We start from the raw sequence: 13254 nt of genomic DNA, 5'->3' as shown, positions 1-13254 counted from the left end.
GACGCACGGAGAAATCCACGGTACAGCTCCATCCGCGATTTTCACCGCGCGGGCGTGTGCCTTCTCCGGGTCGAACCCGAGCACGCGGAACACCGAGTCCTCGAACTCGATCACGGGCTCCCCCGCGAGGGAGCGCTCGAGGTTGGCCGACTCGAGGTAGATGAGACCGACACCAGTCGCGCCTCCCCACGGTGAGCCCTCCCCACGCGCGTCACAACCGCTGTCGCGCTTCGTCACGACCGCGAGATGGCCTCCGCGACCATTCGACCCCTGGTGCGTTCTATGAGCGACCCATCTCGTCCGTTTATCCGCGGGGATCCCCCCTCGCCAGGCTCCCCGCAACCTCGTTATCCAGCCAGAGATCGATCGGCGCCTTTACCCTACGCCCTGAACCAGTCGCCTGACTCCCGCCCGCTTCCCCTCCCACACCCGCAGGGCATGAGCTGCCAGCGCGTCGCTCTGCGCCTCCGCGCGCGCGCCGCCTCAGCGGCGACCCCCGCGGGCCGCCACTTCGTGTTCACCCCGCAAACCTCCCCGCTTCGCGCGGTGGCCTTCCTCGCCCATCGCCGCCCCGCCTGGCAACCCGCGAGCCGCGCGGCGCTCCAGATGCGCCTCCACGCGTCCTCCGCGACCGCGACGGAGCCCGCCGCCGCCCCGCTCTCCAAGGCTGACGTCGTCGACGTCCTCAAGGAGCGCGGCCTGCTCGACGCGTGCACCAACGAGGACGAGCTCCGCAAGGCGTGCGCGGAGGGATCGCTGTCCGTCTACTGCGGCTTCGACCCCACCGCGGATTCGCTCCACCTCGGGAACCTCCTCGGCATCGTCGTCCTCGCGTGGTTCCAGCGATGCGGCCACACCCCGGTCGCGCTCCTCGGCGGTGCCACCGGGCGCGTCGGCGACCCCTCGGGCAAGAGCGCCGAGCGCCCCGTGCTCGACGACGACACGATCAACGCCAACACCGCCGGCATCAAGGCGATTCTCGAGCGCGTCCTCGCCAACGGCGCGGCGGACGCGGACACCGACGTGCCACCCGCCGTGGTGATGAACAACCTCGACTGGTTCGGCTCCATGGGATTCCTCGAGTTTCTCCGCGAGGTGGGTAAGTACGCCAGGGTCGGGACGATGATGGCCAAGGATTCGGTCAAGACGCGGCTGGACTCGGAACAAGGGATGAGCTTCACGGAGTTTTCGTACCAGCTGCTGCAGGGTTACGACTTTTGCCACCTGTTCAAGGAGCACGACGTGCGCGTGCAGGTGGGCGGCAGCGACCAGTGGGGAAACATCACCGCCGGCACGGACCTCATCAGGAGACTCGCGGATAAGGAGGGCGCCTGGGGCGTGACCTTCCCGCTGCTGCTCAAAGCCGACGGGCGCAAATTCGGCAAATCGGAGGATGGCGCGGTGTGGCTGTCCCCCGAGAGGCTGTCGCCGTACAAGTTTTACCAGTACATGCTGCAGTCCACCGACGCGGACGTGGTTCGGTTCATGCGCATGCTCACCTTCGTTCCCCTCGCGGAGATCGAGGCCATCGAGGCGTCCATGAGCGCGGATGGGTACGTGCCCAACACGGCGCAGAAGAGACTCGCCGAGGAGGTGACGAGATTCGTCCACGGGAAGGAGGGTCTGACGCAGGCGCTCAAGGCGACGGAGGGACTGAAGCCCGGCGCGGACACCGTCCTGGACGCCGCGACGCTCGAGGCGCTCGCGGGGGATATTCCCACCGCGGAGCTCGCCAGGGATGAGGTTGTGGGCAAAACCGTAGTCGACGTCATGGCGGCGACGGGGCTGCAAAAGTCGAAGGGGGAGGCGAAGAGGATGATCAAGGGCGGCGGCGCGAGGCTGAACAACGTCAAGGTGGAGGACGAGGAGGCGACGATCGGCGAGGATGACGTCATCGAGGGGAGGGTGCTGCTGCTGGCGGCGGGGAAGAAGAACAAACTCCTCGTGCGCGTCGTGTGAATTTTACGTGAAACGACATTACCAGGATCAGTCGATGACCCGGACGCTGAGACCCTGCCTCACGTCGCCGGTGGGCCTCTTCTTGCTCATCTCCGCCTGCTCCTGCTTGAACGTCGTCTTGAGCCCCTTCTTCGCCGCGCGAGCTTCCCTCCTGCCCAGCTTCACCGCCGCCTTCCTCGCCTTCTTCTCCTCCGCCGTCTCACCCTTTCGACGGATGTTGCTCCTCCACTCCTCGCCGCCAAAGTCCGTCCCTTCAAACTCCTCATCCTCTTCATCGCCCTCGTCGCTTCCCCACTCGCCCTCGGCGGCCTCGCCGATCGCCGCGAGATTCGCGGCCGTCAGGCCGTTCCCGCCGCGGCCCTTGCCCCGCCTCGATTGGACGTAGTCAACCGGTAAACCGTTCACCTCGGAGAGTCGAATGACGTTGGCCGCTCCGTCGCCGCCGCCCTCTGCCGCGCCGACGTTGGGCTTACCCCTCTTCTTCTTCGGTTTGTTCAGCGCGGGCCCGACGTCGATCTCCGCCGGGTGGTTCTCCCAGTTGTTGAAAGTGCTCACCACCGTCTCGACGTCCCACGTATCGTCCTTGTCCTCGACGTTGAGGTACGCGATTTCCCGCTTGACGGCGTCGATCGAGTCATCCCCGACGCCTTCGCCCTCCTCCACCAGTTCGTACCTCCTGGCGACCTCGTCGTCCGCGCCGAGCCCCGCGGTGCCGTCGCCCAGGGTCATCTCTCTGGCGAGGTGCTCGGGCATCGGGAGGCCCGCGCGTTTGCGCATGGCGATCATCGCGCCCCTCGCGTCCTCGACATCCTCCTCGGTGACTCGAAACTCCTTCGCCTTGGCGGGGCCCACGAGGCGTCGTCCGTACTCCCCGTCGTCGGAGCCCTCTTCATCGGAGCCCTCCTCCTCGTCAATATCCGGAACATCCGCCCCGTCCTCGAGAATATCCGCGGCGGTCTTGTACGTCTCCCTGTGCACGTGGTCCCGACGGAACTCCTCCATGACGTGACCGAACCTGTCCAGCTCCGCGTGGCCGAAGATCCTCGGGTCGTCGTCGTCGAGCTCGCCGATCTCGTCCGAGTCGTACCCCATCGCCAGCGCCTCGAACTGCGTATCGAGGTCGCGCAGCGCAGCGCCCGGGCCGTCCCTGCGCCTCTGCGCCAGCGCCTGGTCCGCGGCGTCCCAGTCCTGCTCGTCGAAGTCCTCGTCGCGGTCCGTCCCGGCGTCGGACCCGGGGCCCCGTTTGCCGTAGCCGAAAAATCCGCCGTTGGCCGCGAGCTCCTCCTCCTCCTCTTCCAGCGCCTCCTCTTCCAGCTCCTCCTCGATGGCCTCGAGCTGCCGCTCCACCTCGGTTTCGTCGTACCGAAGCACGACGGGCGGGAAGTGCCTCTCGTCGTGCGCGTCCGCCACCGCCTCTCCGTCCCCGAGCATGGCGCGAAGGATGAAGTCGTCCTGGAGGTCGCCCAAGCCCCCGTCGCCAAACTCGTCGTCGAGGTTTGGAAGCTCCTCGTCCGCGGCGAGCTCGGCCGCCTCCATGGTGTCGATCATGTCGTCGAGCTCCTTCGCGGACGCCCCGCCCTTGGGCCGGGCCCGAACCGCGCGAGCCACCACCGCGTTCGCCGCGGATGTGTCCTTCGCGACGTACACCTTCTCTCGAGTCACCGCCTTGACCCTCTCGTGCGTCCATCGCTCATCCTCCTCGGACGCGGCTCGCGCCTGCGCGGTGTCGGATCGTTCGTCGTTGATGGCTCGCGCGGCGTCGCCGTCCCTCTCGACGTCCTCCTTGAGGTAGACGAGCTCGGAGTCGGTGCCTTTCTTGCCGGATCCGCCGGCGGTGAGCTTGTGCTCGGCCACCTCGCCGTCTCGTTCGCGGATTCCCTTGACGTGATCTTTCCTGGTGGGCACGAACATGGTGCCGCCGCCCTCGCCCACCTGCCGGAGATGCCGGGTGTAGTCGTACCCCTCGTTCGGGTCGAATCCGAGCTCGCGGAGCTCCCTGCGTTTCTCGCGGCTCAGGCGCTCGCGCCGCGGGACCGGCCCGTTCGGTCCCATCACCCACGTCACGTTGGACCACTGGCTCATGCCGCTCATCTGCGACATGGTCTCGGTCATGGCGTCGTTGAACACGGAGCCGTCGTCGACCGCCTCCGCCATGACGTCCCGGGCGTGGTGATTGTTGTCCTTGCGCATCCACACCTGCGCGCCGTCGGACTTGGTCGAGCGGGTCGTCCTCGCGCTCACACCGGAGAGCATGCTGTCCTTGGAGCTCGGCGGCGGCTCCATCTCGTCCTCGTCGCCGGGCCGCGCCATGAGCGCGTACGTGACCGCATTCTTCTTGTCGATGAACTTCTTGACCTTCTTCGGCATCGTGGACGGACTGTGCTCGGGCGTCGCGTCCGCGATTTGAGTCGAGTACGGCGCAGCCGCGACCGCCGTGTCGAGTGCCGCCTCCCGCCGCCGCCTCCCTCTTTTTATTTCCGAGACTCGCGGGGTTGAGAAATTCGTGAAATCACTTGCGGGCCCGCCCCGACTGTCACTCAAAAACGAACCGCTACCCGCCCCTTCCTCCCCGCCCCCATCTCACACCCGCGCGCCGCCTAGATGTCATCCGGCACGAGCGAATCGTCGATGGCGCTCCCCCAAAAGTTTGACGACCCGTACTCACGCATCAGCTCCGGGGCGTCGTGCTCAACCTTCTCCGACCTCGCGTCTGGCGACTTTGGGCTCAGAGTTTGGCCCTCGTCGTCGGAATCGGCGAGGACGACGTCGTCGTCGTCGCCGGCCGCGCCGCCGCCCTCGCCACCGAGGGACGACCGACCGAACAGCGAGACGACCGACGCGGGAACCTCGACGGTGTCCGCGTCGTCGTCCGGATCCCCCCCGGCCGAATCCATCTCCTCGCCCAACTCCTCAATCATCACGTCCGGGTGATTGTTCCGACCGAGCGTCAGACTCGCCAGCCTGGCGTTGGCGTCGCCCTGGAACAGCAACGCGGCGCCCCTCGCGGTGAGCGGGTCGAGGTCGTCGTCGTCGGCGTCGTCGGAGTCCGCCCCGTCCTCCTCTTCGTCGTCGTCGTCGTCGTCGTCGGCGCCGCCGTACCGGTGGTACGAATCGCGAGAGAAACCGGCGCCCAGCCCAATGTCGAAGTCGCCATCCTCCTCGTCATCCTCGTTCAGACCGAGATCGTCCATGCCCGCGGGGCGGCCGCACGCCCACTTGTACACGTTCTCGATCTGATTCCTGTCGCCGAGCTCGCCTTCGACGTACGCGCGCCACCGCGCGTCCGCGTCCAGCGCAGCCACGGCGATGGACCTCGAGCGTTCCGCCGCCGCTTCGCGATCCTCGCGTCGAGCCTTGGCCTCCTCCGACTCCTCCTCGTCGTCGTCGTCGTCGTCGGGGTCGTCGAACCCACCCACGCCCACGCCCACGCGCGTCGTCTTAGGCGCGGGGGAGAGCGACTCGCCGAGGGCGACCGCGACGAGTCGGTTGGCCATGCGCGTGACGTGGCCCGCGTTCCCGGCTCGAACCGGACCCCGCGTCGTCTCGGCAAACCTCGGCGCGTTGACGATGACGTCCACCAGGTCCACACCGCCGTCAGCTCTCGACGCGAACAGGTGGGACACGAGGGCGGGGTGACCCCAGTCCAGGATCGCCGCGACGGCGTTCTCGAAGTGGTGGTGCAGAAAGTTGTTGAACGGGTATCTCACGAAGAGCTCCGCGCACTTGACGAGAGCGCCGGTCTCGAGAATTCTCGTCGCGGCGGCGTCGTCCTTACACCCGACGATTGTCGCGATCATGTCCACGATCTTGACCCGTCGCATGCCCAGCGGGGGCGTGATCGTACCCCACGTCGTTCTTTGGCTGCTACCGTCGTTCGCCACGTCCAGCTGCGCCACGAGCGGCTCGAGGTAACGCACGCAGGCGTCCAACGCCTCTGGCGGCGGCGGCGGCGAAGCCGCCGGCGCGCTTCCCGTCTCCGCCGCGAGCATCGCGCGCATGGTCTGCATCGGCCCACTCGCCGCGCGCTTGGCGTCGATGATGGCGATGGCGATGTCGAGCACGTTGACGAGCGGCGAGGACGACGCGCCGTCGTGCGCGGTGACGCGCGAACCGTCGGGGTTCCCGCCTTTGCCCTCGGCGCCGTCGCCGTACCCGGGGGGCGACGCGTTTAAACCGCGTTCAAAGAGCTTGGACATCGCCTCCTTTCCGGAGAGCTTCGCGGCGAGCGCGGACGGGGCGCCGCGAGCGATGCCCACGAGCACCTCCGCCGCGTTCGCCTGTCGCGTCGTCCTCGTCGCCGCGGCGTCCTCGGGGGAGGAGCCTTCGGATTGGACGTCGGACGCTCCAACCGCGAAGGACGAAGACTCGGCGTCTAGCGCGTCGAGGAGTCGATCGAGCAGCGGCGTGTCCACGAGCCACGCGCTCTGATCTCCCGACGCGCCCATCGCGGACAACAACATACTCTGCATCGGCATCATGCTCCCCGGATCGTCGGCTCCCACCAGCCTCAGCAGCACCTCCGCCACCGCCAGGACTCCGACGTGTTCCACCAATCGATCGACGAATCGCGGGTTGGCCTGGAACCACGCGACGCACTCGCCTTGGCGTCGGCTCACCAGGCACGCGACCGTCTTGCTGAAGTACCCCGCCAGCATGCTGTTCAGCCTGGTGCCGACCGGTACGTCGATGAACGCCATGACGCGGGAGAACAGGGCGCAATCGTCGTCGGTGAGGGCGCTCAGGATGGCGTCGATCTCGCAGCTGAAGATCTCGCACGCCAGGTACGGGTACTTGTACTCGCGCTTGGGATCCGCGTCTGCCGGGGGCGGATCTACCAGGTACGAGACCAGCTTCTCCACGACGGGCCGGGTCTTGAGGCTGCGATGGGTTAAAGTCGAGGCGACGGGTCAATTCGCGGGGTTCGATCGGTCGACGGCCGGGGACGCGGGATGAAGAGGAGAGGTCGCGGGCACGCGTTTGTTCGCTCGCTTTAGGGCAGGGGAGACACCGGGGATGACCGCGGGGTGATCTGGGCGGGAAGCGAGGCACTCACAAGTCGATCAGGCGGCTGTTGAGGGACTTGCACTCCTGGATGACGTCATCCTCCTCCAGGAGCTCCTCGAGCGTGAAGCTCTCCTTGTCTAGCACCAGCTGCGGGCCGAGACGGCGCGGGTTGGGAGGGGAGAGGGTTGTTAGTGAGTGCCGCAGATGGGACGCTCGATGGCGAAGAGTACACGGCGGGACGCGCGCACGTGTGCAGGTTTGACAAACGGGAAGAACGACGCGTACCTCCACGGGCGAGGCCTGCACGAACCCGGGAGAGCGCCAAAACATGGCGCCGGGCGCGGATCGGGGTTCCGGGCGTCCTTCGGTCGAGTCACCGCGCGTCCCGCGCTGTCTTTCTCTGGCCTCGGCACTCCCAACGGACCCACCAGGGAGACGACACAGATTGACGACGACGACTCTCGTAATAAGTTATATACAAATAAGTTGATGATACTGTATCGGATTCAGTCAGGAATTTCCAATGGCAATTACGCTAAAATCTGTAACACGGTAACCAGTCATTCAGCACTATTTATTTTTACCCTTGCCCTTCAGTTTGTCGGCGGTGTCGATGAACCGACTGGGCACGCCGTACCACTCCGCGAGTATCCTCGCCACCTTCTCCACCGCGTTCCCCTGCGCCACAACCTCGCGTTTACCCACGTTCTTGATCCCCTCCAGCTCGCCCGTCGCGCACGCCGTCGCGAGCTTACTTCCCAGCGTCCTCGCCAACTCCTCAGGGTCGATCAGGTACGCCTCCGTTCCGGTCACCCTCGTGATCCGCCTGTCACCGCCTCTCCTGTCGCTCTCCACCCGCACCGGCTGCAGCGCGCCTTTCTTGACGCTCCGCGTGCCGCCCCGTACCACCGCGGTCTGCGGGTGGAACCTGTTGAGCCACGCCTTGGTGACGTCGGATTTGGACATGTGAGTGGGAAAGGCGTCCCCTTTTTTCAGCACCCCCTTGAACAGCGCGTCGCACAGCTGCGGATCCAGCGTGACGCTCTTGCCCGCGTCCAGTGCTTTGACGGCGACGTACTTCACTACCAACTCTCTAGCCTCCGGGCCGGTGTACAACGCGTCCGTCGGCGCGTCGATAGCCTCCAACACGCGAGTCAAGTTCACGTGGGGTTTGTAATGTTCCTCGAGACGAAGCGGTTGCGGTTTACCCCCCTCCACCGCGCCCGCCGCCGCGGCGGCTCCCTTGTAAAAGTCCACGCGTCCCGCGCGCTCCCGTTCCTCGGCCGCCGCCGCGACGGCGTCGGCGTCGGCGGCGGTCTCGTGCGGAACGTGATTTCGAAGGTCCGGATGCGACCTGACGATTGCCGTCACCGCGGTTTCCTTTGTTCGCTTATCCTCCTTGCACGTCGCCCACCCCATCTTGTGCACGTGCCTAAGCAGAGCGCTCATCTTCTTGTGCGACGATCGCTTGATGTCCAAAGGCGGGGCGCCCGCGGGCCGGCACGGGTTCACGTGCCGGGACCAGAACGCGGTGCCGAGCATCGGGAGGGACTTGTCGGTGACGGTTTTGTCCCTCGAGAGCGCCTGGAGCACGGCGGACTCGATGAGCGCGTCCATCTCGGCCACGGTGAGCTGGTGCGGCGTTTGATCGGCGACAACCCCGGAACCCTCATCGACATCCTCATCGACGCCCTCATCGGCGCCTTCATCGGCGGCCTCCGCGTCGATCGAAAGTCCAGCGACCGCGTCGTTCACGTCGCCGACGCCCTTTCCGCTCGCTTCCTCGTCCACCTCCTCGTCCACCTCCACATCGTCCTCCACGTCGTCCTCCTCCACGTCCTCCGCGTCGTCGTGCGCGGCACTTCCCAGTGGCACGACACCCTTCTCCAGGAACCCCTCGTTCGGCACGAGCTGCGGCCGCGACGCGTGCGACGCCGCGTAGTCCCACAGCGCGTCTCGGTAGGTGGTGAGGATCTTTAAGAAGCGCCCTTTGCCCCCCGCGCCCCCGGCGTCGCGCACCTCGGCGCTGGACATCTCCGCCTCGCCGACGGCGATGGGGGCGGGGTTGCCCGGCACGACGACCGCGAACAGCCGACCGCGGCCGAACTCGATGGGCGGGACGCGGCCCACGCCCGGCAGCATGAGATCGGCTCCGGAGATCAGAAACTTGCTGACGGGCGCGCCGACGACGGAAACGGGCTCGCCGAGCATCCCCGGCGCGCGCCACAGCGCAAACACGGTGGGAAACAGATCGCCCTTACCGCTGGTATCGTAGAACACCGGTTGACCGTCCCCGACGTAGATCTGCGTGCGCGAAGGCGCGGCGAGCTTCTGCAGCGACAGCTCCGCCTTCTTGGGCACCAGCGCCATCGCGTCGTCCTCGCCGGCGCACGGGAAGGCGGCGACGATCTGCTTGCGGAGCTTCTTCTCGTCGCTGCCGCCGAGCTTGTGCGCCCCTGTCGTGGGTAAGGGTTTGCGGAACATAGCCCTCGATTGTCGGAGGATCCCCCTCCGAGGGAGGCGATCGCGCCCTGATCTCGACCGCCGCGCTTTTCAGCTTTTTCATCGCAGGCTGGCAGGCTGCCCCGATTGCCGAGTCAGCTCGGCCGAGTGATCGCTGCAGAGACTGACGCGGGAGATCGAAACAGGACGAAATAGCGTGGCTCCGCACATGCAAACAGTCATCCCGAGCTACTGGTATAATTGTTATGACAAAACAAAATTTCGGCCAAACGGTCACGAGACGACCTGTCACGATTTGGCCAATGAGCGGCTCTCAATCGACCCTCATCCACCCCCGCCTGACGCGTCTGATATCCACTCTGCGCGCTCACTTCGCGACGCGCTCGGGCCGATACGCGCATGTCCTCGTCCGGCGTTCTGTCGCTGTCGGCCTCGGCCAGGGTTGCGCCCCGCGCGACCTCGGTCCGCCGCGCGCGCGCCCCGGTGCGCGCGACGCAACTCGCGAGATCCCGCGCGGACACCGCCGCTTGGGGAAAGAAATTTATGTCTGTTGAGCGCGGCTCCCGCGCTGTGGGCGTCCGCTCGCTCGTGGAGGCGGCGAACACGGAACCCGGGGCGTCCTACGACGACGGCGATGACCACGTGGATACGACGTACGACGCCGAGGACCTCGCACATCCCGACGTCGCGATGATGAAGGCTTCGCGCGAGGTTCGCAAGCCCTTCCGCGAGTTCTCCCTCATCGAAAAGGTCGAGTACGTCTTCGTCAGGTTCACGCTCATATCCGCTTGTATCTTCGTGCTCCTCGGCGTGCTGGCGTCGCTCCTGCTTTCGGCGCTGCTGTTCTCCATGGGCATGAAGGAGGTGCTCTTCGACGCCGTGCAGGCGTGGGCGGGATACTCCCCCGTCGGCCTGGTGTCGTCCGCGGTGGGAGCGCTGGACAGGTTCCTCCTCGGCATGGTCTGCCTCGTGTTCGGCCTCGGATCGTTCGAGCTCTTCCTCGCGCGGTCCAACCGCGCCGGTCAGGTCCGCGACCGCAGGCTGAAGAAGCTCGCGTGGCTCAAGGTTTCGTCCATCGACGACCTGGAGCAGAAGGTTGGCGAGATCATCGTCGCGGTGATGGTGGTGAACCTCCTCGAGATGTCGCTGCACATGACCTACGCCGCGCCGCTCGACTTGGTCTGGGCGGCGCTCGCGGCGGTGATGAGCGCGGGCGCGCTGGCGCTGCTGCACTACGCGGCCGGGCACGGGGATCATAATCACAAGGACAAGGGCGGGCACGACAGCGGCGCCGGACTCCTCCACTGATCCAGTCGTCGAGGTTTAGGACGCGAGACGAGCCGCCGGGTCGACGAGGACGCGCACGGAAGAGGGACGTGCGGAGGAGCGTCGATATCGCGTACGCGAGAGCCTTCTGGCTGAGTACGAGTATTTTTTTACGTAATAAAAGTTAAGTTGATGTAACTCATTTGGTCTTTATGAATGGGCCGGGTCGCGTCTAATCTTCACCTGGAGGGCGCCTCGCTCTCCGCCCCCTTCCCAGCGTGCTCGTCCCTACTCCCGCCGATCACGCCCGTGCTGTTCACCTGGTCGATCAGCCTCTCCTTGTACCCCCGCTCGTTCATGCTCTCGCCAGCCTTCTCCCAAGCCTTCTTCAGCTGCTCCGGGCTGCTGCCGTCGGTGTCGAAGATGTCGTCCCTGATGAGGGTGTGGAGCCTGTCGAACAGCTGCGCCTTGACCTGCGAAAACGCCAGCTCGAGCCGGTTGAGCTCCTGCGTCGCGTTCTTGTTGTACATGAAGAGTCCGTAGTAGAGGTCGAACGAGTCGTTGCTGGTGTTGTTCACCAGGTTGAGCAGCGACTCGTACCCCTTGGTGTTGATGGTCGTGTCCTCGAGCTCCATGCTGCCGAGCATCCGCCCGACGGTGTGCGTGATGAACTGCGAGCTCGCCGCTTGCCTGTCGTGCTCCTCGCACGACATCTCCACCATGCGGCATCCCTCGTCCGCGAAGATGCCCAGCAGGTTATCGACCCGGTCCCGCCGCGATTGCTCGTCGCCCACTCGAACCTTGTCGTACACGAGCGGCAGCGCCTTCCACGTGCCTTTGCCCGAGTCGGGACCGAACATGGGGTGCAGGCACAGGATGTCGAAGTCGTCGGGGAGCCGCTGGAGGAAGAGCTGCTTGGGAAACTGCTTGACGGAGAGGACGTCCGCCACGAGCGTGTTCCTGCGCAGGCGCTGCACCGGGAACGAGTTTATGGTAGCCTCCGTCGAGAGGATGGAGGTGGCGAAAATGACGACGTCGGGGTGCTGCTCGCAGAAATCGTCGGGGTCGCGGTAGTATCGCGCGCCCATCTTCTTCGCGGCGTCCTCGTAGTCGCCGCGCGAGGTGGCGATGACGGTGTGCTCGTTCTGTATGAAGCGACGCGCGAGGAACTGGCCGAAGTTGCCGAACCCCACGATGCCGATCTTGAGCTTCCTGAGGCGCTTCGCGGCGCGGGCTTCGTTGTCGAAGGGCATGGCGGCGTCGAGGGCGCTCACGGAGAAGCGGGCGTTAGATCGTGCCGGGGTTGACGCGCGGCGAGGGACGCGAGACGCGCCCGCGAGGCAGCCGTCGCGCGCGGAGAGCGAACGACAGCTGTCCGCCCGGGACGATCCCGTCTCGAATCGCGCCCTGGTTCCCGTCGCGGAAGCGCGGCGAGTCGAGACGGCGGACGCCCTCGGGCAGACGCGCGCGCGCGCCGGGACGCTCGAGGCGACGTGCGCGGACATGTGCGCCTGCGTCGCTGAGATGTTCGAACGTGTGGGTGGCCGCGCCGTCGTTTCTGTTTGGCGGCGCACCCGGATAATCGTCGAAAGCTCCGTCGCCAAATTCCCGCGGCAAGCTGCGGATGAATTCCCCAGTGACGGGCGCGGCGGAGCTGGGAGGAGATGTCGTCCTCGGCGCTCCGAGCCGCGTGCCGGAGGCTTTCGCCCGCGGCGTCCACCTCCTACCGACAGTGGGTCGGCGGCTCCGCGTGTCACCTCCACACGTCGCGCGCGACGCTGGACGACCAGCATCGAACCGGCGAACTTGGCCCGAAGGAGGGGAAGACGTTGTCCTTCGCCGAACGCGTCGCCCGTGAAGCGGGGCTCAACGCGACGGGCTCGGTTCGGAAGGCGATCATAGAGAGAGAAGACGCCGCGATGCTCATGGCCATCGCGGACCGGTGGAACAGGACCATGCTGCACAACGACTCGCTGTGGCCCCTGCTGAAGCGATTAGCCGATCCGATTTCCAACTACTGGGCGGTCGTCGTCGCCACCCGCGAGGTGGGCCTCATGGGCGCCCGCCACCGCCGATGCAAGTTCGACGACGGACCGGCCGCCATGTGCGGGCCCTGCGTCATGCGCCACCGCAACGAGACGCAGAACGACCCCGCCGAGAAGGACCACGAGCCGTGCTTCCACCGATCGCTCGGCGGCCGCGCCATCTCGTGCCACGACTGGCAGGAGTGGACGTACGCCGCGCTGTACTGCCAGCTGTGGGTCGCCGGGTGCGCCGCGACGTACGCGTTAGTGAGCTGGTCGTTAGTCGGGTTGGAGAAGGACTGGCTGCAGTTTCAGGTGGCGCGGCCGAAGACGGTGGGGAGGGAATTTGTTTTGATGTCGTGGGCGATTCTCCTGAACCTGGCCGTGCTCGAGTACGCGAGGGTGTGGCTGGCGGGGACGACGTACAGGGCGATTGGTTGGAGGATCGTGAAATACGGCGCCCGGTGGAGACGGTACATGAGATGGCTCTGAAGTCTCGCGCGTTTTCACGTCTAGTGTTAACATTTTTCAACGCAAT

At 66.1% G+C, this 13254-nt stretch overlaps 7 protein-coding genes across 7 annotated transcripts; 3 read left to right on the top strand and 4 right to left on the bottom strand.

The window, feature by feature from the left end:
- Positions 1-438: 438 nt before the first annotated feature.
- On the top strand, positions 439-1959 carry TYRS (predicted protein; the record flags this gene model as incomplete). The annotated part of the gene is made up of 1 exon (XM_002504483.1): positions 439-1959. One exon carries the CDS (start codon positions 439-441, stop codon positions 1957-1959), a length of 1521 nt encoding a protein of 506 aa, XP_002504529.1.
- A 59-nt stretch (positions 1960-2018) lies between these two features.
- On the bottom strand, positions 2019-4326 carry MICPUN_61202 (predicted protein; the record flags this gene model as incomplete). The annotated part of the gene is made up of 2 exons (XM_002504177.1): positions 2019-2037; positions 2072-4326. The coding sequence occupies 2 exons, from the start codon at positions 4324-4326 to the stop codon at positions 2019-2021; spliced, it is 2274 nt and encodes a 757-aa protein (XP_002504223.1).
- Positions 4327-4556: 230 nt separating this feature from the next.
- On the bottom strand, positions 4557-6656 carry MICPUN_102220 (predicted protein; the record flags this gene model as incomplete). Its single annotated transcript, XM_002504176.1, has 1 exon — positions 4557-6656. One exon carries the CDS (start codon positions 6654-6656, stop codon positions 4557-4559), a length of 2100 nt encoding a protein of 699 aa, XP_002504222.1.
- A 775-nt stretch (positions 6657-7431) lies between these two features.
- Positions 7432-9447, bottom strand: MICPUN_91574 (predicted protein; the record flags this gene model as incomplete). Its single annotated transcript, XM_002504175.1, has 3 exons — positions 7432-8205; positions 8260-9069; positions 9154-9447. The coding sequence occupies 3 exons, from the start codon at positions 9445-9447 to the stop codon at positions 7534-7536; spliced, it is 1776 nt and encodes a 591-aa protein (XP_002504221.1). The 3' UTR covers positions 7432-7533.
- Positions 9448-9811: 364 nt separating this feature from the next.
- On the top strand, positions 9812-10893 carry MICPUN_108867 (hypothetical protein). The gene has a single exon (XM_002504482.1). It carries the CDS (start codon positions 9826-9828, stop codon positions 10732-10734), a length of 909 nt encoding a protein of 302 aa, XP_002504528.1. The 5' UTR covers positions 9812-9825; the 3' UTR covers positions 10735-10893.
- Positions 10894-10931: 38 nt separating this feature from the next.
- On the bottom strand, positions 10932-11945 carry MICPUN_102217 (prephenate/arogenate dehydrogenase; the record flags this gene model as incomplete). The annotated part of the gene is made up of 1 exon (XM_002504174.1): positions 10932-11945. One exon carries the CDS (start codon positions 11943-11945, stop codon positions 10932-10934), a length of 1014 nt encoding a protein of 337 aa, XP_002504220.1.
- Positions 11946-12356: 411 nt separating this feature from the next.
- MICPUN_50504 (hypothetical protein) lies at positions 12357-13208 on the top strand (the record flags this gene model as incomplete). The annotated part of the gene is made up of 1 exon (XM_002504481.1): positions 12357-13208. One exon carries the CDS (start codon positions 12357-12359, stop codon positions 13206-13208), a length of 852 nt encoding a protein of 283 aa, XP_002504527.1.
- Positions 13209-13254: the final 46 nt, after the last annotated feature.

Source organism: Micromonas commoda, chromosome 9 (assembly GCF_000090985.2).
Source record: "Micromonas commoda chromosome 9, complete sequence".
NCBI lineage: Eukaryota > Viridiplantae > Chlorophyta > Mamiellophyceae > Mamiellales > Mamiellaceae > Micromonas > Micromonas commoda.
The sequence above is the reverse complement of the archived record's forward strand: the minus strand, read 5'-3'. Positions and strand labels throughout refer to the sequence as shown.